At 37.3% G+C, this 21,829-nt stretch overlaps 3 protein-coding genes across 7 annotated transcripts; 1 reads left to right on the top strand and 2 right to left on the bottom strand.

The window, feature by feature from the left end:
• Positions 1-3,271: 3,271 nt before the first annotated feature.
• On the bottom strand, positions 3,272-6,824 carry LOC137718800 (uncharacterized). Of its 2 annotated transcripts, none has more exons than XM_068458336.2 (6): positions 6,664-6,824; positions 6,319-6,565; positions 5,961-5,993; positions 5,352-5,457; positions 5,137-5,251; positions 3,272-3,496 (listed from the first exon to the last, which is right to left on the bottom strand). In XM_068458336.2, the coding sequence occupies exons 1-6, from the start codon at positions 6,709-6,711 to the stop codon at positions 3,455-3,457; spliced, it is 591 nt and encodes a 196-aa protein (XP_068314437.1). In that variant the 5' UTR covers positions 6,712-6,824; the 3' UTR covers positions 3,272-3,454. The 2 variants fall into 2 exon arrangements, with proteins under 2 accessions (XP_068314437.1, XP_068314436.2); XM_068458335.2 differs by having other exon boundaries at positions 5,835-5,993.
• Positions 6,825-8,844: 2,020 nt separating this feature from the next.
• Positions 8,845-12,060, top strand: LOC137718799 (14-3-3 protein 7). 3 transcript variants are annotated; one of them, XR_015965188.1, is made up of 8 exons: positions 8,845-9,192; positions 9,804-10,110; positions 10,327-10,414; positions 10,542-10,651; positions 10,777-10,922; positions 11,367-11,401; positions 11,558-11,663; positions 11,803-12,060. XR_015965188.1 is itself a non-coding variant. In XM_088698395.1 (8 exons), the coding sequence occupies exons 3-8, from the start codon at positions 9,806-9,808 to the stop codon at positions 11,561-11,563; spliced, it is 690 nt and encodes a 229-aa protein (XP_088554521.1). In that variant the 5' UTR covers positions 9,076-9,192; positions 9,682-9,723; positions 9,804-9,805; the 3' UTR covers positions 11,564-11,784. The 3 variants fall into 3 exon arrangements, 2 of the variants coding, with proteins under 2 accessions (XP_068314434.2, XP_088554521.1); XM_088698395.1 differs by lacking the exon at positions 11,803-12,060 and adding an exon at positions 9,682-9,723 and having other exon boundaries at positions 9,076-9,192; positions 11,558-11,784; XM_068458333.2 differs by lacking the exon at positions 11,803-12,060 and having other exon boundaries at positions 11,558-11,784.
• On the bottom strand, positions 11,910-15,090 carry LOC137718797 (uncharacterized). 2 transcript variants are annotated; one of them, XM_088698394.1, is made up of 5 exons: positions 14,235-15,090; positions 12,938-13,030; positions 12,671-12,738; positions 12,513-12,571; positions 12,280-12,416 (listed from the first exon to the last, which is right to left on the bottom strand). In XM_088698394.1, the coding sequence occupies exons 1-4, from the start codon at positions 14,862-14,864 to the stop codon at positions 12,553-12,555; spliced, it is 810 nt and encodes a 269-aa protein (XP_088554520.1). In that variant the 5' UTR covers positions 14,865-15,090; the 3' UTR covers positions 12,280-12,416; positions 12,513-12,552. The 2 variants fall into 2 exon arrangements, with proteins under 2 accessions (XP_068314432.1, XP_088554520.1); XM_068458331.2 differs by lacking the exon at positions 12,513-12,571 and having other exon boundaries at positions 11,910-12,416.
• Positions 15,091-21,829: the final 6,739 nt, after the last annotated feature.

Genomic DNA, 21,829 nt, shown 5'->3' on the forward strand with positions numbered 1-21,829 from the left:
TGCAATTGTCGTATGTCACTAAAGCTTAAGAACTTTTTTATAAGCCATCAATGCTTTACGGCACAGAATGTTGAGCCATCAAGCATCAACACGTGTAAAAAATGATTGTAGTGAGATAAGAATGCCTTGTTGGATGTGTGGGCACACGAGAAAGGACATAATTAAGAATGAGGGTATCCAAGGTAAGTAGGAGTGGCCGCAACTGAAGATATGATGAGAAAATCGGTTAAGGTGGTTTGGACATGTCAAACGAAAACCTATAGATACTCCGGTTAAAAATTGCAATTATGAGACAGAGACTCAGGACAAAAAGGATATAGGAAGACCTAAGAAGACGTGGAAAGGGACTTTAAGAAAAGACATGGAGTACATGGAGTATATGGAGCTAATGGAAGACTTGGCACAAAACCGAGCACAATAGTATTCTAGAATTCATACAGCCAACGCCACTTAGTAGAATTAGGCTATGTTGTTGTATAGAAGTTTGAAGCATAAAATGAGATTTTTAAAGTGTCAATAACAGTATCCTAAAATGTTGTCTTAAAAACTCCCTATAAAGTTTAACTCTCGTCTTATAGGAGCCCTGGAATGCTAACTAGGATGTTAACTTCTCGTCTATACTCTCTTTAGAAAATAATCTCATGATCTATATCATATATATTTTAGGTTCTCATTCGCAGATCAGAGTAAATATTTATTCAAATCGGAAATTGTATTAAATATTGCAAATTTAAAAGATAGATTTTGTCCCCCAAATACAGTTAGCGTAGTATTAACAAACTGAATGACTAAAATTTTGAGCGATGTGTATAAGGTGGTCAATTCAAAAGTTCATCGACATGTGAGCTCTTGCTAACATAAAATCGTATCCTATATAGGGTTACCAGAATCAGTACCCAAATTTTGTAATTGGTAGGCATAAATGATGACAAATAACTAGCCATAGGTTGCTCCATTCACTGCAAATATTCATGCCATTTGTGTATAGAATCCACGTCATAAGATACATATCACCAAAATATATTAGTAAGCCAATACTCCTGTCTCCCTCTTCAATCCATCGGTTCTATATTTTTAGATATTAGTGTAAAGTAAAAGTAACGAAAAGTTTAATATCTCCATGCAAAAAACTTCTCTTTACATGTCATTGAAAATCCAAAATAAATAAATAAATAAAGATAGTCTAAATTTCCTGTTACATAGCATGCATAGATCACTATAAATTCCGAAACACAACCTTAACGCTCAACCATCAAAGCTTCGATCATCCACAACGAAAGAAAGATTAAGAAGTCTTCAATTCTCATGGCTAATAACAACATTCCCTACAATTTTATGCCAACCAAAGCTGAAGAAGAGAAGGCAAGGGCCAACATGACGGTGAAGAACACTTCTTACTACAATTTTATGCCAACAAAAGTTGAAGAAGATGCGGCAATGGCCAACAATCGCAAGCATCTAGTAACGCACACTTGTGTGGAAATCAGAGAGTTTTCGGAAACGAAGGACTTCCTTGGTTCTTAGATATTTAAGACTAGAGTGTTACCCTTTAAGTTTGTTTAGGATGTGAGGGTGTTCTTTTATTTCGTTTCGTTTTTGTATGTTTACCTAGTGGAGTTAGATTTTGTTTTTAGGACGAGGTTAGAACTTAGAACCTCTTTTATATCATTGTGTTTTATGAATATTAATACTACAATAATCTTTTGGATTTATCGTATGAATTTAAAGACCTAATTTACTTTCTTTGTTTTTTAAAGAGACCTGCTCCGGATGTTGTTCCCTCGATGTGAAACCTGTTGGTTCCGTAGTTTTAGAATTCTTGGCAAAGTAGCTAGGCTGATGGGCAAGCCCCCTCCTACCGCAATGGCGTGGGGTGTCACTGTGTCAGAGGCCTTTACACCGCGGCCAACTCAAAGGAGTTGAAGTTCGACGTAGAGCTTTTTGGTTGTTTAAGTCAGCTTTATTTGTGTCGTCACTCAATTATTATTTACAGAGTCAATATTGAGGGGAGACCCAAGAAACATGAATATTTAAGAATTTTATGAATTGACACAGAGAGGACAGACATGTTCATCAATTCAAAAAACATGCACGTTGGCACGAGGAAATTTTCGAAAATAATCATGAACAAATTATAAAACCATACCTAATTGATTTCTAAAATGATACCTATAAACAATAGCATCTTCAAATGAGACTTTAAATTCAAAATATCAAATTTAAATTTAATGACTGACTTGGCAATTTGATATAGGAGTGTGATATTCACACACCCTATTTTACTTCTCACACACCTTTTTAATTTTTGGCCGTCGGATCAGATGAATTAAATAAAATCAATATTTTCCTTTCATCCGGTATGCCAAAATTTATTGCTTCATTTATGTTTTTTTTTAAACAAAAATAATAAAATTTGGGTTGTTATTGGTCTAAAAATAATAAAATAATACTTAAATATACTAGCACTTTAAGGTAAGGCAAGCGGAATGCCTTTGGAAATAGTAAAAATCAAATTTGAAGAGAGCTTCAAATTTGACATCACTTTGTCCATATCAACTTAGTTTTTTTTTTTTTTTTTTTTTCCATGTCATCTTTGACATCTCGGTTGGAGTAAATGATATATCATTTGTTACCATTATGTATCTATATGGCATTTTTAACATCTCCTTTGGAGATGGTCAATATGTGTGCTTTAGGCTTGGTTTGGTACTGAGGTGATTCTGAAAAAAAACTGGTATAAAAAAAAGCTGGGAGCTGTTTTTGTGTTTGGTAAACATTCAGCTTCAGCTTTTTTTCACAGTTTTGGGTGAAAAAAAGCCAAAAACAAGAAGCTGCAAAACCCAGCTTTGAAAAACTGGTTTTTTTTCACATCTGTTTTACATAAAAGTTTACCAAACACTATAATACTGTTTTTTTTTTTTCAAAAGTACAGGCTCATTTGGGAAGTGTTTTAAAATGATTAAAAACATTTTCAGAGAAAATATTTTTGGAGCCAATCCTTAGTAAAAATGCAAGTTAATTCTGAAAAAAACACTTGAAATGCTTCTTGCAAGTGCTTTTGAAACCCAAAACTTTTTCTCTAAAAATGGTTAGTCATTTAGAAGCACTTTTCAAATGAGTTAACATTCTCTTACAACTAATATATCGTATCAGTGATTCATTCGCTTATAAATAGATTTTTGGAGAGCCGACTGCCTCGTATCTAAACTTCATCAGCGGTATTTCTTTCAGAAAAAACAAATCTAACGCAATATAAGGCCTAGATGAAGACTTAACATAATGAAGTCCTTAAACATATCACATTATCATTTGTCAGTTCATACAAGACCCAAAAATGGAATACATCTATTGGCATTATAAGCTTCCTTAAAACTAGAGAAAAGTCATATGGCGGCAAGATGGAACCATCAAGCTACAACTTAGATACAGTCAGATCCAAGTTGGCAGCCCGCCGCTAGTCGTCGACATCCACGGAGACAACCTCTTTGTTCACAATCTGCAAGAATGGATGCATACAGATACTTAGCATAGCATAATCAAGACTTCAGGTTTGCAGAAACTAAGCAAATGAATTTCACTGGACATAGATAATTAGATATAGACAGGGAAAGCTCTGAGCTTTTAGTACAAATCACACAACTATGAATTTTTTTTTTCTGCAACAAGGCGACAAAACAGCCGAACAAGACTTTCTCCCGAGCTAATTCCCCAGAGCAATATAAGAGTGTTGTAAATAAGTGGCAGCACCCTCGGAAAAAAATGTTCTTTCAAATGGTCTTTAATATCTTCTACCTTTTATCGTCTTCTATACTTTTACTATTTTCTTTTGGGATATGGATGAATTTAGAGAATGTTTCATCTGCATATGCATACTTGTCTCTAGGGTTTTCGGAATAATTATAATCTCCTACTAGTTTGACGCTCGTAGTTTCTACCATAGTCTTGCAACCTCTTACAGTTACTTAGGGCTTGTTTGGTATCCTACTTGAGTTCAACTTACTTTTTGAGTTTTAGGCGTTGAACTCTTGTTTGGTAGGACTCTTTTTCAAAATTGAATTCAAAACTAACTTAAAAACATAGTCTATTTCTTAAAAACACTAAAAGTGAGTTTTTAGAGTTTTTTCTGCTTTCTCCTCAACATCTCTTTTTTGCTATCTCCTAACCCTTTCTTTTTCCTCTCCTAACCCTCTCTTTCTTCTCTCCTAACCTTCTCTTTCCTCTCTCCCCATGTCACACTCTGGCTTCTCTCTCTCTCCTCATCCTTTGTCTCATCACCCTCTCTTTCTTCTCACTCCTCACTTTCTCACTGTAATTTTTTGCTCTCTCCCTCACCTCCTCGCCCTCTCCGTCTTTCTCTCCTCCAATTTCTGCTCAAGGTAGTTTGAATTCAAACTAAAAAATTCATTTTTAAAAACTCAACCAAACAGATTTTTTAAATTTTGAGATTTAAAAGAAAACTGTTTTTAGTGATGTTATCTGAAAATTATTTTTAGGAACAATCAAAGTTTTTGGGTAGGATACCAAACGGGCCCTTATATTTTCTTCTAGTTCTTTATTCTCAAAAACATAGTATTTCCTCATTTTCTATATGGAACTGCTTGTATAATTTAATCCTATTCTTAGACTTCCTCCCCCTTCTAAACTACAGGACCCCTCCTCATCCATATGATGGGCTCAGTCACTCTCTGCGCTGTCAACTCTAGTAAGACCGATCTTTATTCTAGGATAGAGAACCAATGTGTACTTTCTTAACCTTCCTTAAATGCAAACTTAACGTTTTGTTTCTTTGCAATCTTCATGAACTCTCTACACTGTTCATTGTGTTACTCTGTCTACAGCTCTACCTTGCACAAACTTTCAACTTTTGTGTCTGTGTACAGTTTGTACTTTGAATTAAATGAGTGGAGACACAAAAACTTGAACCTCTAACAACACTATGAATTCCCAAAATAGAGGACAAACATGTTCACCAATTTGAAAACCGTGCAAGTTGACATGAGTAAGTTTCCAAATATACTTTTTCTCTGTTGAGGGGAGATATATATACACTCCAAACAGAACTTACTTTTAGTTGCACAAGATACTTAATCATGAATAATATTCAGAGTCATTACGTAATTGATCTCTAAATCATACCTCTGATATGTGTGCTTTAGTGCTCTCACTAATTGGTGCATCTAAAGCTCTCTCCGCAAGCTCATAAAACAAAGTATTGCCTTCAGGTCCACTTACTTTGTCTTTCTGCAAATATCTAAAATGAAGAACAATACTTGAGATAGATACCCACAGACACAAAGAACAATAACAAAGCCTTATCTCATTGCGAATAAACAATCTTTAACAAGCCAAACCTTTGCTGGACAAGTGTGTCCAGTGCTTGCTTTATGTTTCCCAGGACTGGATGGTTTTCATTGCTTTCATCCAATCCCATTCGTCTCAAATTACGCCAAAGATCCTCTGCAGTTTCACCAGGACACCAAAAGTTGGTTGTCTCACAACACAACACAAGGTAACAGAAAATAAATAATTGCCCACATTGGTTTTTAGCATTTTAAAGACAATATGTGGTGATGTCTGATCCATGCACTTTGCTACACAATCTCATTATACCAGATGTGGAAGAGCCCATTAAGCAAGCAGATCACCAAATATCAAAGTACATTCATCACAGAATTTGGCTTATAGTTTACCAAAAAAAAAAAAAAAAGAATTTGGCATATATATAAGCAATTTCCCAACTAAATGGTTCTGCCAGCTATCCTGGCATCTTTCCTTTCGCAAATGATTAGCTTGTAAACATAAAACTATAAAATAAAACCCAAAGGCAGCCATACCTTCAGTCATTTTACCGCCGGAAATATGTACAAGACTCAGTACGACAAAAGTGAAACCATTGAGAGGAACCGTACTATCATTGTCGTTCAAGACATACTTCTTATACACATCAGAAGGAAGCTTACTCGTGATGATATAGGATTTTGCCTCCGCAGCACCTGAATAATGTGTTCATAAACTACTGTCAAAACCCGAATCCTCGAAATTACTAAGGAATGATGGGCACATCGTAAAATTACAATTGAACTTGTATCAAAAGGGAACATATAACCTACAATTGAGAAACCCACATTTCCTGCAACTTAGGAAACCTCAAATTCCATTATATATGGTTTGGCCAATACTGGCTCATATGGGTATCATATGGATCCTACCATACTCGGACCAGAACAAATCAAAACAGAATTACAATTCAAATAAATTTTGAACCTTGAGCTTAATTAGCAACTTAACCATCGAAATTTCGAAAATAAAGAATCTTACTCTGTTGTGAAATGCGTCCCTGATTAGCGGAAGAAGGACGAGACCTCTGAAGCTCCCGCATTTCGTACCCGAAAATGGAGGACAACTTCTGTATGGCCTCGTTGATGATGAAAGTAGGAAGATTGCGCTGGCGGTAGTTCTTGGTGAGCAGCTGGGTGAGCTCTTCCCTCTTTATCGGACACCCCGAGCTGTGGTGCGTCTTGAACAGCACGTATCGGATTACTTCCGCTACAAGCTTGTCCTTTTCCTGAGAAAAATAAATACCCAAAACGAAAAATCTTTCTTCTGAAATTTGGGGAATCCGAGACGAAGACTGGAATTGAAAGTGTGCGAGTGCGTTCTTACCTCTTTGGAGATGTCGAATTGAGAGAGATCTACAACTGGTTGCGACATGATAGAGGGAATTTGGGGATTTTGCCTTCAATCTGAAACCCTAATCCCCTTTTTCTTGAGCGATTTTGTGGCGGGAAATCTGTTTTCTCACCGACGAGCCACCAAGGCCATGATGAACAGAAGGCGCGCTCTTCAAGATATTAATATTTTAATAAACAATAAATGGTTATATTTACTTTCTTCTTCAATTGAGAGTCAAAGGGTTAGAGGGCTCATTTTAGCTCTGTCACAAAAAACCGTCTCCAACCGAGAGTCATAGGGTCAAACATAATTTATTATTTAAAACCTACAACTTAAATGTTGTTTAAGTTTCATGTTGTTAAATGTTTTTTTATGTAGTATAATTTTTATGTTGGTTAATGTTATTTAATGTTGTTTCATATTGTTTAATGTTGTTTCATGTTACTTAATTTAATTTAATGTTGTATAATGGCTTAGGAAGTTATAGGAAAAAAATAGAATTAAAAAAAAATATGAAACAAATTTTGTGAAATAGAAGTTATAGGAAAAAAAAAATAGAATTTAAAAAAAGATATGAAAAATAGAAGTTATAGGGAAAATTTTGTAAATAAAAAATAATAATAAAACTGTAAAAAAAAAAAATTCAAAGCATTCATGTCGGTTATAACTGACAGGATTTCCATTTTTTCTGACCTATCCTTTGGCCTTTTCAGATTCCGTGGGGCCCTCTCAGATTACACAAGCCTTCTGGCCTAACCTTCGGTTGGAGACGGTTTTCGGGCTATTTTCGACCATCTGGCCCTCTGGACCTTTCGGTTGGAGATGACCTTAGGTTTGGAATGTGAAATGTTCCTTTTAGCAGGTTCTGTTGGGCCTGGGTTGGAGGGCCGGGTTTTTTTTCTTTCAGCTTCAATGATTTCATTCATTGTTTTAAAAATCTCCGCCTAGAGCCACCTAGGCCCTGCCTAGGGGCTAGGTGGCTCACCAACTCTCCGATTAATGTTTAGACGTTTGAAAATTAAGAAATGACACCTAAACCTGCTGAAGCACCCGCCTAGCCCGCCTATACCCACCTAGGTTACAACTCACATAGACAGAAAATAGATAAATTTCATTTTGCATATTATTTCTTTTCAATAAATTGTAAGAGACTTGTTGAATACTTAAATGAACACATATTATATGTTTGTTCCCCATATTTTCATTATGTTCCAATACTTCATAATATATATGTTATTTTATTTTGTAATAGTTTATATATATATATATATGTATATTAAGTATAAACAGACATTTATTTACATGAAATATAATAAATTTACTTAAATCCGCCTAGACGCCCGCCTAAGTCCCACCTAGGCGCTAGGTCCCAATCAGCTGCCCTACTAGCGCCTAGCGTTTTTTAGAACCTTGATTTCATTTCATCTCTCATAAATATTCTATTTTCATATGCTATATTCAATTTCAAGTTACAAACTTTTATTTTATGGATTGATATTCTAATATTCTTTTTTTATAAATGATATTATTTACACTAAGAGGGTGGGGGAGTGGGCTAAACCTCACAATGGACTAGCAATAATGTGGTTTAAATTCACCTTTGACAAGAATCGAACCGAAAATCTCTCACTTACAAATACCTTAAGATATGCAGATTGTTAACCTTTTAATATTATATTCATGTATTTTTCTTAGGTGATTCTGTACATATAAAGTCTCAAATATGAATGGGGGTAATGAAATAATTCAGGAAGACTTGTTGGAGGACGAAGACATTGAGGGGGAAATAGGGGATGAAGAAATTGAGGAAGATGAATAAGAAAGGGAAATGGAGGACGAAAAATTAGAGCAAGAATTGAATTTGTGGCTAGCATTTCAATGATTTCAATAAAGATTTTGTTTTTACCAAAAGAAATTATTGACCAATGACTCTATTAGACTCCATAAAATCGCTTTCAGTTCTTTTAAAAGTATTTTCAAGCAAGCCTTATAATATAACAAAGGTATAGATAAGTCATTTCTTGGTTAAGATCTCTCTTGGTGAAACCATAATGAAAAGGAGTTGACATAACATGCAAGCATATATACAAAATGGAGCCCACTTGCAGTGCACCACTCACCACTCTCACCCTTTCCAACATCAAACACCCATCAGTGGTCGCCCCGTTCAATAGCGCACCCAACCACGTTGCTCCATGTGATCCACGTTCGAATCTAATTCCATCACCGGCCCTTATCTCGCCCTCTGAGGAAAATCCACAACCATTTCAGACCATTGATCCTAGTACCTGTCCACTAACCATATCCAACGGTCTGTCGGTCGAACTATTTGAATTGTCATGTGATGAAAGAGATAGACGGAGGGTTGTGACGAGATATATATAAGTAGATCATATTATTTAGTTGCAGAATATTTCAAAGTTGCCAAAACCAGAGTTTCAGAGAGAAAGGCTATGGAGATAGAGAGAGAGAAGCATGCTTACCAGGCGAAACTTGCCGAGCAAGCCGAAAGATACGACGGTTTGTTCTTCTTGCATGGACCCTTCTTACTTTTGTGAATTGTGGTGGCGTGAAGTGTTTGTTATATTCTCATGGCTTTTGGAATACTAGACCAAGTTATGAGTGGCATCTAAGTTTGCATCATAACTAAACCAAGTTAATTACTGCGTGTTTGATCCTATAACAATGATTATCTCAAGTTTCCGGCTTGATCCTTGATAGCTTAGCCTGGTTTGGTTTTTCGATCCGGAAAAGAGGAAATGGAAGAGTGATTACATATATCATAGGTGTTCGTAAGCAGAAATAAAATTTCCAGTTGTTTACAAGCAAAACTGGTTATGTTAAACATTCTTTGATTGCGATACATGTCATACCCCGTCCTCGATCACCTGTTCATTCTGAGACTCAATTCGGTGCCATTTATTTGGTTTGTGTGTGGCATGTGTAATATCATCTGAAGTTTAATGGAAATAGGGTATTGGTCTTATCATTTTTGCAACAAATTTTCAGGAACGTTGCTGATTTGAGTTTTGGTCATCTGTGGTGGCAGTGGTGCAAATAATTTTCTGTTTTTGGGTCATTTCTACACTTGCATAATACAAATTAATTATATTTCATTTTCTTTGTTTCAGAGATGATTGAAGAAATGAAGAAAGTTGCCAAGTTGGATGTGGAATTGAGCGTGGAGGAGCGAAATTTGTTGTCAGTTGGGTATAAGAGCGTGATCGGGGCAAGAAGGGCGTCATGGCGGATACTATCTTCCATTGAACAAAAGGAAGAGGCCAAGGGTGCTGAACAAAATGTGAAGAGGATAAAGGAGTACAGGCAGAGGGTTGAAGACGAGCTTGCGAAAATTTGCCATGACATACTAACAGTTGTTGATTATCACCTTCTCCCCTCTTCGTCCACTATGGAATCTACTGTTTTTTACCAGAAGATGTGAGAACAACTATTTCGTTATGAATTTCTTACCTTTGGTTACTTTTCGCGTGCATTATGTTCGGAGGATCTTCGCTTCGACGCCTATTCCTTTTGACAGACTAACACAATGCAAAGTAATGTTGCAGTTTTCTTTGGCAACAATACGGCATGTGTGGGAGAGAGAGAGAGAGAGAGAGAGATTTGATTTGTGACCCTTGTTGTTCTGTGTGACAGGAAAGGAGATTACTATCGATATCTAGCAGAATTCAAATCTGGTGATGATCGCAAAGAAGCTGCTGATCACTCGCTTAAAGCCTATTTGGTAAACTTTGATTCCGCTTCTTTGCTGGATGTCTTCTTCCCTATCATGTTTACAATTTCTTTTCATTGTCATGTTATATTCACGTACCAATAACTATATCATAACGCAATTTACATTTGTGCTGCAGACTGCCCTTGATACTGCTGCCTCCGAGTTGCCCCCAACACATCCAACCAGGCTCGGCCTGGCTCTAAACTTCTCTGTTTTTTACTATGAAATTCTCAACTCCCCGGAGAGGTTTCCCTAACCTTCCTCTTTCTGCCCCACTTGCCTGCCTCCTTCCAATTATTTTTACACAGCGTTTACTTTTACAACATTGAGTCACCACTTTTATGTTCCATTTGCAACATTGCACCGTGCAGGGCCTGTCATCTGGCTAAGAAGGCATTTGATGAGGCTTTTGCCGAACTTGACAGCATCGACCAAGAATCTAGCAAGGACAGCACCCTCATTATGCAGCTTCTCAAGGATAATCTCACATTGTGGACCTCAGATCTGCCAGAGGGAGGTAATTTTACGAGTCGGTTTCTTTCTGCATTGTTTGAATCTTGTGTCAACTTTCTATATTATCTTCAAGCCATGTCTTTGTATGATTTCTACAAGTCCTGATAATCCGTCTTAATTGGATTCGTCGTGTTACAAGGTAAAATCTTCTTAAATTCATTATGTTCTTTTCTCACTCTTGTGTTAGTGTGTTCTTTCGTTATCACAGAGTTTAGTTCGTCTAAATTCTTTTCCTTGTGGTGAAATTTAAATTCTTAGACCATTCTGTGTTGCTTTCACGTAAACAAAAAGAAAACGAATACGTTTGCTTTCTTCAAGAAATACTTTCCATCTGATTATGTTCTCCGATTTACCAATCTTTTGTTGTTGCTGCTTGTGTAATTAATGGAAAGTAATCAAGAGTTTATGCACTTAATTCGTGATTACTGTTTTTTTATTGAATTCTCAGGTGAGAAACTTAAAGTTGAAGAACCCCTTCCAGAGGTAAGCCAGATAATATTATGAAATAGAAAACTGCAGTTTCATCTTGGCAAAATTTCATTTCCACCTTGTGCTGTTTATTTTCGGACGTAGATTTTCTGCTTTTGTTTGTTAAATTGCCTTGTTTCCTTTAATCCCTAGTTAGTAATGAATCTGCAGAGTTAGATGGGGATCAGAGAGACTAATTATTTGGGATTGGCTTTCGGCAACGGAGCAACATAAGCCGTGTGACTCAACGGATTACTAAGTTTGTAGCAGAGGGAAAGTGAGTAGTATTGGTTTGTATCTGTGTATGTATTGTCTATCAACATAATCACACTCTGCATTTGTGATCCTGTTGGAATTTGTATGCCAAACTGTTAAACTGTTGAACTCATTTATGTTTATGTTTCCTCTCCTATCAGAATTTGCTTTCGTCTATGAACGAGACACGCCTATTGCTTGTCGACCATTAGATGCGCTTTTTTTGTTTGACTGCATTGGAAGGAATCGAACCCTTGACCACTGTGACTCGTTTGTCAACTGTAAAATTCCGAGAATGTTTGATACGAATCTGACATTGAATGTATTAGTTTACCGGGTAGGGGCGCAGATTATGTGCCCCTTACGCTAGGAAAATTACATTAAATAGGGTCCTTCAAATGAATCCCGTTTTTGTTGTACACCATGTCCAAACTAGCTAGTATGATGTTTGTTTTCGGTAGAACACAAGCTTGTTCTTGGAGCCTTGAACGAATCAGGTGTTGGCAATGTCAACAATGCGCGCGTGGGCAACTCCCGGCAGTTGATTCTTATGGGGATCAACTTTCAGAGCCTCGCCCATTGGCGCGGCGACATCTCTATACAGATGATTAATTAGTGAGTGACTGGTTTAGCAGATGGAGTTATCGGAGGGGAACGGGGCAGCGAATCGACTAAGAAGGACTTGATGTGCTTGTGGTATTCCTTGGGCTTCTCTGCGTTTAGTGCATGCCCTGCATCCTTGATTACTACAAGCTGAGCGTTTTCTCCGACGTGCCTGTGTTTTTCCAAAGAATTCAAAACCCACAAGGGTGAGCGACCGAGTGACTAAACAAATGCATTTGGTCAAAGACTTTAACGGAGACACCCCGACCCGATTAACCTTCCAGCTAAGGGTGGAAATGTGCTGGCCATTAAATTAACGATAAAACCCTATCGTAGGAGTGACAAAATACCATCAACTTAATGACTAGCCATAAGTAAGGAAATTGTGATGTGAAATATTTTGAGCTAAGCATCAGAAAAACTGACCTTTTTAATTTGTGAGCAAACTCAACTGGAAACACTTGATCATGTTCTCCCCAAATAAGGAAGGTTGGCTGTGAGAGAAAGTGAACAAAATTCGAAATTTATTGTTACTAACATTGTTCTAAATTTTGTGAATTTCGCACTCGCATACTTGGAAGATTTTTAACAGTTGACCCAATATGTATTAACGGTTGAAAATTACATAGTTAGTGCCGCGACTAACTTAAAGCATTGTTTTTTTTTGGGAAAAGACAAAGAAGAAGATTGAACCTGAGGAATCTTGGGGAGTTCTGAAAGTTTACGGTTTTGGGGGACGGCCCGGATCAAGTCTTTCTTCTCTTGCACAAATTCGGTGAACATTGCCTGTTCATTTCAAATATTTTAATCGTTAGATCTTTATTTAGAAATATAAAAATAAAAATTTAATCGTTAAAAAAATTAAATTATTTTATACTCCGCACCTTAAATTTTTTACGTTATATAATAATTGCAACAATCACTTGCATGAAATTAATTTATTATTTCTTTTAAGACCGTTTTGTACCGAACAATGTTGACCGACAAATCTTATGACTGATTGTTTGTATGCGTATACACATTATTTACACTTGTCAAAGCACAAGAAGATACTGCTAAAAAATGGACATATTCGACAAAAAAAGGACAATAAAGATACTGCCAAATGAAACGACTAAAATTAAATGCATGAAAGATTAAAAAGTGTGTATTTACGTTTTTTGGTTTTACTGAAACTTTCATGGGCTATTAAAATTTTATTATATTATTAACTATTTTATTAGAATAATTTTAGATAGATCATATTTTATATATTATATAACGTGATTATCGATAATTAAATATCGTCTTTAATTATTTTAAAAAGTAAAGATAAATCACCCTTTTTGTTATGAATATACTTTACAAGTAAGCAAAGATAAATCACCTTTTTTTTATGAATATACTTTACAAATGAGTGAAGATAAATCATGCGACAAGTGTTCCAATTATGTATAATGTAGTTAAAAATTCTCATTTAGCCCTACATTTATAAGAAAATTATAAGCCACACAGAGGACTAACCTCAATCTAAGAAGAATGATTTTCCATGTTAAGGGAATTGGAATGCAATAAAAAAAATGAAACAAACTTGTTTTGTAATATTTAAAAAAAAAAAAAAAAAAAAAATCACGTGGTTTCACCTAATAATTATTGTGTGATTCATCAACAACAGAAATTGAACTTAAAACGTAAATACTAACATGAAATTCGTTCCTAACCTGGGTCACTGGTGGTTAACTTGTTTTGTTAAATGGGTAATCTCTCAGTCGGATTCAATTAGGAGAGTTTTAATGAAAAACTTACGGTACTGTTCATTTTAACGAAAAACCACATTTTTACACTAAAAAGTCAATCCTGATACTATTCACTTTACCCTTTATTTTGTCCTTATCATTAAAACTCAAAATTTTCAAGTCATTTTTATTAGTTTTGCTTTCAATTAGTCTAATAATTTAAGGACTATTGCAAAACAATTAAACAGGGATTAAAATATTAGCAAGCTTTTTACCTGAATGAAGTCCATGAGCAAGCAAGAGGGCAACAGCCAAACTGGAGGTGGCCTGAAAAACGTGTACCTAACCAACTCCCTCAGCTTCTGCGGCGTCTGCGGCGTCAAAATCCCCGCCGCCTCATCCAAATCCGAGATCCGAAACGCACCTTCCCGGAGGTCCTTCTCCTCCAGGCACACGGCGGCGCAGCATATCACAACCCTCTCCACCGCCTCCTTGTACTTGGCAGCCAAGCTGTACGCAACAAACCCGCCGTAGCTCAGTCCCACCAGGCTCAGCCTCCGCACCGAGTGCGCCTCCATCGCCTGCATCACGCACTCCGCCTGGAACGAATCGGACCGGTCAGGCTGGGTCGTATAGGAGTCACCGAAGAAGACGAGATCCGGCACGTAGACGTTGTAGTGAGGGGTGACATGGCGGAGCAGGTCTGCGAACTGCCACATTGCGTTGAGGCCGAGGCCGTGGATGAGGAGGAGGTTGGGCTTGGAAGGGTTTGGGGATTGTGGGACCCAACAGTGCATGGTGGTGGCGCCGTCTTTGAGGTCGGTGATTGCGGACCGGAGGCCGGCTCGGGCGAAGGTGGACCGGTGGCATGAGTTTTTGGCCTGGGTGAGGCTGAAGCATGACATTTTGGGTTGTTTTCGGGACTCTGTGCGGAACTAAATTGAGGACGGGGTGAGATTGCGTGATACAATTTGGGTCGGTTTGAGGTAGGTGATGGTGATGGGTGGGTCGGACTGGGTTGGTTGGCTGCACAATTTTCATGAGGATGTAATTTTGCCTGGAAAGAAATAGGTGCAGAAACATGGAGAATGTACGCATATGCAGGTTGAAAAGTAGTTGAGAAGGAGGAATAGGATGTTTTGGGGGAGTAGACCAGTCCTAGTAATAGTGTCGACATGGATGTGGTCGTTGAGCCCACAAATGGAGAAATTAGTTTCAATGTCAACGTTTGTATATCGCCACCAGACGCTACAGTGTTGGACTAAAATTATAAGTGTGAGGTGTTATGAGGAGTTTTGTACGTCTGTGATTAGAAGATCATGTAATCTGGTCATCCACGCCAACGAATCTTTCAACTAAATGAATAAAACTATTGATCAATTGATTTTTGCCAAAACGTGTTCAAGTTGAACTAGAGAAGCAATGCCAATAATTCTTATGCAAAGATGGCACTTCCTAATATAACAAAGTGGTTGAGATGGAGGGACAAAATGATCTGGATCGCATGCTTCATGAGGATATCGTCCTAATAATATATCTCTTGAATCTAAGCATCGATCGGTTATCACAATATCTGCAAAGCAAATGTTAAAGACACACTCACTTTAGCTTTTCACACACTCTAATGTAATCATGTTTATTGTTTTCATTTGATTTATTTAAATCGATAACTAGAAATAAAGAGTGTTTGAAGTTTAAATAAAAAAAACGTGTGTGAAAAATCACCTCCGTATCTCCAAATAGATGACCTTTCGCAATGTTGTTTTCATTGACCCAACCAAGTGAACAATGTTGTTTTCATTGACCCAATTCAAATTATAACCAACCTGAATTTGGTTGGGATATAAATTGTAATAGTATATTAAGAATAAAAGCTTCCAATAGCTGGTGTCCATATTATCTATGGAATCGCGGAGAATGCTTCTGTAGACAGCAGATGATGGAAGCATTGTTACGTTACAATTATGTTCGAACAGGAGGATGTAGACAAGTTTGTAGTTTGTGAATGCAAACTGTACAAATTTCATCACAAAAACAATGATATATTTATTTACTTAAAGTCTTAAAAGTTAACATGAGAATGAATGAGTATGAGATATGAGAATTATTTCCTACTTGGTTTGGTCTAACTTCATGTTTCCTACTTTGATATGGTCCGACTTCCTACTTCTTACTTCCACTCTTCTTCGGCATTGTTTTCATACTACAAAATATATCAGGATTTATTTTTAGATCTTAAGTTCTATATTTTTCTTTTTTCTCTCTCTTTCTTACAAGCGATGTTGGGAGAGACGGCATATATTTTCGAATATGTTGATCATTCCGAACTGAAAAATTGTGATTACTCCGATCTGATTTTTGAAATTTTGAAACGAAAATTGAAAATGTTGTTTCTAATGCGATCATTCCGAAAAACACTACTAACTAAGTAGCACCCTCAAAGTTGATGGACCTACCCCAACTGATATCCTCAACAAACATCTTTATGAGACACCATAAAAACGTTGTTTCGAAACCATCCTAACTAACTGGCACACTGAAGTTAGAGTGTAAAAAAAATTGATGCCCCTACACCAACTGGTATCCTCGTCAAACATCTTTATATGACTCCCCCAAAATCACTCTGTTCCATCAAATGTATCTCCAAGACCTTGCAATGCCAAAATCACTCTGTTCTGTCACCTAATGCTTTTCACTCGATCAATTGTTGTCAAACTCTAGAAAGCATGGTGTTGCGACTTGCAAGTAATCAGATACGATGAAGGCAATGGCGCCTTCGGAAATCTACAAAGACCAACATGTTCTTAGTTTCTCGGAAGATTTGTGAGCCCCAACATATTTGCGTGATACATTTTGTCGATCTCAATGTGGTTTGGTTTGAAACAGAGAATGAATCACGAACGCTGCCTCGTAATCAATCCGGGATGGAATGGGATTCGATAACACAAGATTGTTCGTGTTTCTCTTAATTACAAAGCTGTTGCTCCTTCCACTTATATAATGGAAGAGTTTCGTATATACAGAAGATCTTGTATTGGGGAAGACAACGGCTCGTGGCATTCGAAACTCGAGAGACACCAGCATTACCTCCACCTGATTTAAGTGTAAGTGTCTATGAAGACGTTCATTGTTTGATAGTGGAGGCAGTAACACAAGTAGATTTGACTTGAAAAAAGAAGAGTTTAATTGGATGCCTCGTCCTATGAACAACACTTTCTCTGAGAGAGGATCATTTACAGCCATCCTTCATACTTGCTCATCGTATGATGAGAACATCGACAATGAGATGTGGATGTTGCAAGATTTTGATAAGAGTGGACGCGAGAATATTACACCATAGTTAGGCGTAATTGGTTGGGACCAAAGAGAGAAGTCGGACAAAACCAAAGATGGTAATGCGCCTGCATTCTTTTTAGATCCATCTCCAATAGAGAGCGCTAAAGGTAATGCATCATCGGAAATGAGGTTACCCATCGTTCAGCAAAGTTTGCTTTCCCTGTTGGTTGTAATTCAAGACTCATTGTAATATTTCTCTTGGTTAATGACATTATCGTTTTTCTTTCAAAAAAAAAAAAGTATGAGATAAATAACCACCTGATTATTCTATACCAAACTTTTTAAGGTATGTCATACCCAAAATTAATAAATGCATGATATGGCATGATTGTTAATGATATCAGAAAAATATACTCATATTTCGCTGATAAAGCACATTACAACTACAATAGATAGTTGTTTCAGCGAGGAATTAACCTTTGAAGTTTGAACATGAAATGTGCAATGTGACTAGCCACAAAACAAACCTACTCTAAATTACGCATGTCAATTATGTCAGTTTTCACACCAGTGAGATTTTCGTCGTATCTACGTCCCTTTTTTCATCGCATGAGCTGCCTTCTTCAAAACCCTACATATCACCTTCGTGATAATAAGGGTGTCTCTCTTCATCTCATTCCCGCCACCCTTGCGTTCTCCGTTGTAGTACCCTAGATTGCACCCTTCTTTCCGGCTGTGGGAACTGGATGAGCACTGGCTTAGGGAATTAAAGATATCGATATCGCTCCGGTATGCATCGACCAGTAAGTGGCTTGGTTGTGATTGTCTGTCCAACTCGTTCAAGGTAATGCCATATTCTAGATAATCAGCACCAGCCATTGCAAGAGCTTCAATTGAAGGCGGCATGTCGATTTTATTTTTGGGACTGCGGAAAGAATCTTAACTGTATTGAGGACAAGTCCTTCAGGAGTATATATAGAGGAAATTAAACGTATTTCCTGTCCAATTGTATTTCGGATTGGGTAATATTCTCTATTTTCTTTTGGATTTTCAGTTAGGAAAGAATTACCAGTCCTATTTCCTACTTGGTTTGGTCTAACTTCATGTTTCCTACTTTGATGTGGTCCGACTTCCTACTTCTTACTTCCACTCTTCTTCGGCACTGTTTTCATACAATAAAATATGTCGGGATTTTTTTTTAGATCTTAAGCTCTATATTTTTGCATTTCTCTCTCTCTCTCTTTCTCTTACAAGCGATATTGGGAGAGATGGCATAAGATTGACACGTCTAAACCTTCATCTTCGAAGCAGAAACAAACGTGGCCGAAACATATGAAGATTGGCGTAGTGTCAAAGGGACAAATCTATATCTCTTAGAGTGATTGCAGACTAGATGTAATGTAAAACATAAGAAAAAAATAACACCTAAATTAACCACTTTTCATGTTCTAACTTATTCTTAATTAGTTGCAAAGTTTCTTTGGTGTCATTCTTCCTCTACAAAATCACCGGAGTTTTTTTTGTTTTTCCTAAAGTTAGTCTTGAGTCATTGAGTATTACGGTCTAATAGTATTTTTCTTTACTTATAATTTGTAAGTAAGAGATCTTAAGTTCAAATTTAGATAATGGTGAGTTCACAACCAATTTACTCTCTCGTCCCTTAGGCTCCATTTGTTTCACCTTCATAGCTAGAATTGGACTAGTGTTAGGGATTAAGCTAAATTGACTTGGCTTGGAGTAAGTAGTAGAAGAATTATGAAGTATTTGGTGCAATGTCAAACAAAGCTATAGACTATAATATTTTGAGGACCAAAATTTTTTACGTTGGAATGGTGGTTCCCATAACGACATTAAAAATTTTGAATGAGAACCCGAAAATTTTGAAATTGAATATTTTTCGAAAAATCGAAGTGCATTTAGAGATTTCGAGAATTCTGAATTATCGATCCAAATTTTTCTGAAGTGCTTCGAACATATTACAATAAAAAAGCTTATGAAATAATCCAACTTTTTAAAGTTATTTACTAAAATTATATATTTTGTAATCAACCATTATATTTTATTGTTAGTTTTGGATACATTTTGTTCTTTGTTTTTATATTAAACATGCATTTATATATTAAAAAAGAGGACAGATCCGTGACACCACTTCTTTTATACAACTTTTTACATGTTGTAGGGCCCGCTCCTTAATTCAACGGTCATATAAGTTTAGATTTTGGTGATTTTTGGTAGACATGATCTTTGAGGGAAGACTTAAAAGATAAACAGTTCGGATCTTTGAATACATTACAAAGTGGTGCCCAAAAATTGTGTGTCAAACTTTGTGTAAAAAAATATATATACCAAATATTAAGAAAGAACAATAAATTGCATGTACAAAATAATTTTAGAGTATTTAAAAACTTATAAATTGAAAGCGTTGTTTATGATGCGATAATTTTGAAAAACACTCCTAACAAGTGGCACACGCAAAGTTGATGGACCTACCCCAACTGATATCCTCAACAAACATCACCCTCTTCCCCCTAGAAAAAAAAAATCACTCTGTTCCATCAAATGTGTCTCCTAAAAAGAAATTGATTGACAACCAAGCACAACCAATTGGACAAGATAGTTATAGAGCTTTGATTAATTTGAAGACGAAGAGGATTCTCCGACCACACCTTGGTAGCCCACGGACACAGAAAGAGTACGTGCTCCATGGACTCATCACTTTCTGCACAAATGGGACAAAGAGGGGACCCGGAGCATCGACGATGGAACAGGTTGAGTTTGGTGGCATAAGCATTACGTAGCGCCCTCCAAAGGAAGTACCGCATTTTTGGTGGTACCTTGTAACCCCAAATCCAAGCCCATACCCGAGAGTCAATACTTCGGGAAGAAGACGAGCGGTCATGATTATGTCGGGGTAGCCGGCTTTGACACCATCTATAGCCTGATTTAACCGAATAAGAACCATGCTTTTTAAGAGGCTAGACAAGCTTATCCAAAGAGAAGCGGAGACCCGCATGGATTCAAGAAATAGCCTCACAAACTGTCTCTAGGACTAGATCAACAAGCAAGTCCAAATTCCACTCCCTAGTAACTGGATCAATTAGTTCTGCAAGCCTACAGTCATTATTAGCATCCCCAGGATGGGATGCCCCTCCGTTAAGCCTGCGATCCAATTATCCAACCAAAAACAAACATGCTGCCCTTCCATAATTTGCCAACTAGCACCCTTTAGAATAACATCCCGACCATCTAAGAGACTCGCCCACGCCCATGAAGCTCTACAACCTTTTTTAGCCTCTAGGAAAGAATCATTTGGGAAATACCTACCCTTCAAAACCCGAGCCCAAAGCGAATCGGGATCATGAATCAACCGCCAACATTGTTTGGCAAGCAAAGCAAGATTAAAATCTTTAAAATTACGAAATCCCATACCTCCCTCCTTCTTTGGCCACCCCATGTCCTTCCAATTGATCCAATATAACCCACGGTCCTTATCAGCTCCTGCCTACCAAAACTTTGCCATAACCGCATCGATCTCTTTACATAAACTTTCTGGGAGCCGAAAAACACACATGGGGTACATAGGAATAGCCTGGACCACCGCTTTAATAAGGACTTCCTTCCCCGCTTGGGATAGGAATCGACACTTCCAATCTGAAATTTTTTCTATAACCTGATCCTTTATATACTGAATAGCCATCCGCTTCGATCTCTCTCAGATTGTGGGAATACCTAAGTATTTACTCGGGTCCTCCACCTTTGGCATATCTAAAATATGACAAAGTTCTGTCGCCAAAAGGGTCGGGATATTTGCTCCAAAATAAACAATCAATTTCTAGCAGCTGATTTGTTGACCAAAAGCTCTGTAATACACATGAAGAAGAATGGCAAAGTTCCTACAATTCAGCTTGGAAGCCCTCAGAAAAATGAGGGTATCGTCCGCAAACAGAAGATGTGAGAGCACTGGCCTTGAAGTCGAAATTTGAATGCCCTCCAAATAACCTTGTTGAATCGCTCTTTTAATCACCAAGGAAAGAACTTCACTGATAATGAGGAACAAGTAATGGGAGAAGGGGTCCCCCTGCCGAAGACTCTTGGTGGGTTTAAAAGCTTTCTCTGGTCTCCCATTAATCAGAATTGAGAACTCCATAGTCTTCACACAGCGCATCACTATGTTTATCCATCTCCGATGGAAGCCAAGATGCTCCATTACAGCTTCCAGGAAATCCCACTCCACCAGATCATAAGCCTTATTCATGTCAAGTTTGATCCCCATTTCGAATTTAGTCTTTGTCTTCTTTAGCTTCAAAAAATGGAAAATTTCATGAGCCAAGATAATATTGTCCTGGATTTGCTTGCCTTTGATGAACGCATTTTGACTTGGTGAGATAATATCATCCAGCAGTGGCTTCAATTGATTCGCCAAAATTTTTGAAAGGACTTTGTAAGAATAATTACACAGTCTAATAGGTTTGAAGTGACTAACAACTTCCGGGTTAGGGACCTTTGGGATTAAAGCAATGTTGGTGGAATTGATTTGGGAAGGGCATCCCTCCCCTACTAGACACTCAGCCACAATACCATAGATCTCAGTAGC

This window comes from Pyrus communis, chromosome 8, assembly GCF_041283825.1.
Source record: "Pyrus communis isolate YQ-2024b chromosome 8, ASM4128382v1, whole genome shotgun sequence".
NCBI classification, from domain to species: Eukaryota; Viridiplantae; Streptophyta; class Magnoliopsida; order Rosales; family Rosaceae; genus Pyrus; species Pyrus communis.

Excerpts from the sequence above, each read along its gene's own strand:
- LOC137718800 (XM_068458335.2), bottom strand. The coding sequence starts at position 6,711 with ATGTCGCAACCAGTTGTAGATCTCTCTCAATTCGACATCTCCAAAGAG. Across the intron at positions 6,566-6,663 it reads AATTCGACATCTCCAAAGAG|GAAAAGGACAAGCTTGTAGC; the intron begins GTAAGAACGCAC and ends TATTTTTCTCAG. Across the intron at positions 5,994-6,318 it reads GGGACGCATTTCACAACAGA|GTGCTGCGGAGGCAAAATCC; the intron begins GTAAGATTCTTT and ends CACATTATTCAG.
- LOC137718799 (XM_068458333.2), top strand. The coding sequence starts at position 9,126 with ATGGAGATAGAGAGAGAGAAGCATGCTTACCAGGCGAAACTTGCCGAG. Across the intron at positions 10,415-10,541 it reads ACTCGCTTAAAGCCTATTTG|ACTGCCCTTGATACTGCTGC; the intron begins GTAAACTTTGAT and ends TTTGTGCTGCAG. Across the intron at positions 10,923-11,366 it reads CTCAGATCTGCCAGAGGGAG|GTGAGAAACTTAAAGTTGAA; the intron begins GTAATTTTACGA and ends TTGAATTCTCAG.
- LOC137718797 (XM_068458331.2), bottom strand. The coding sequence starts at position 14,864 with ATGTCATGCTTCAGCCTCACCCAGGCCAAAAACTCATGCCACCGGTCC. Across the intron at positions 12,739-12,937 it reads AACTCCCCAAGATTCCTCAG|CCAACCTTCCTTATTTGGGG; the intron begins GTTCAATCTTCT and ends TTTCTCTCACAG. Across the intron at positions 12,417-12,670 it reads TTTGCTCACAAATTAAAAAG|GCACGTCGGAGAAAACGCTC; the intron begins GTCAGTTTTTCT and ends GGAAAAACACAG.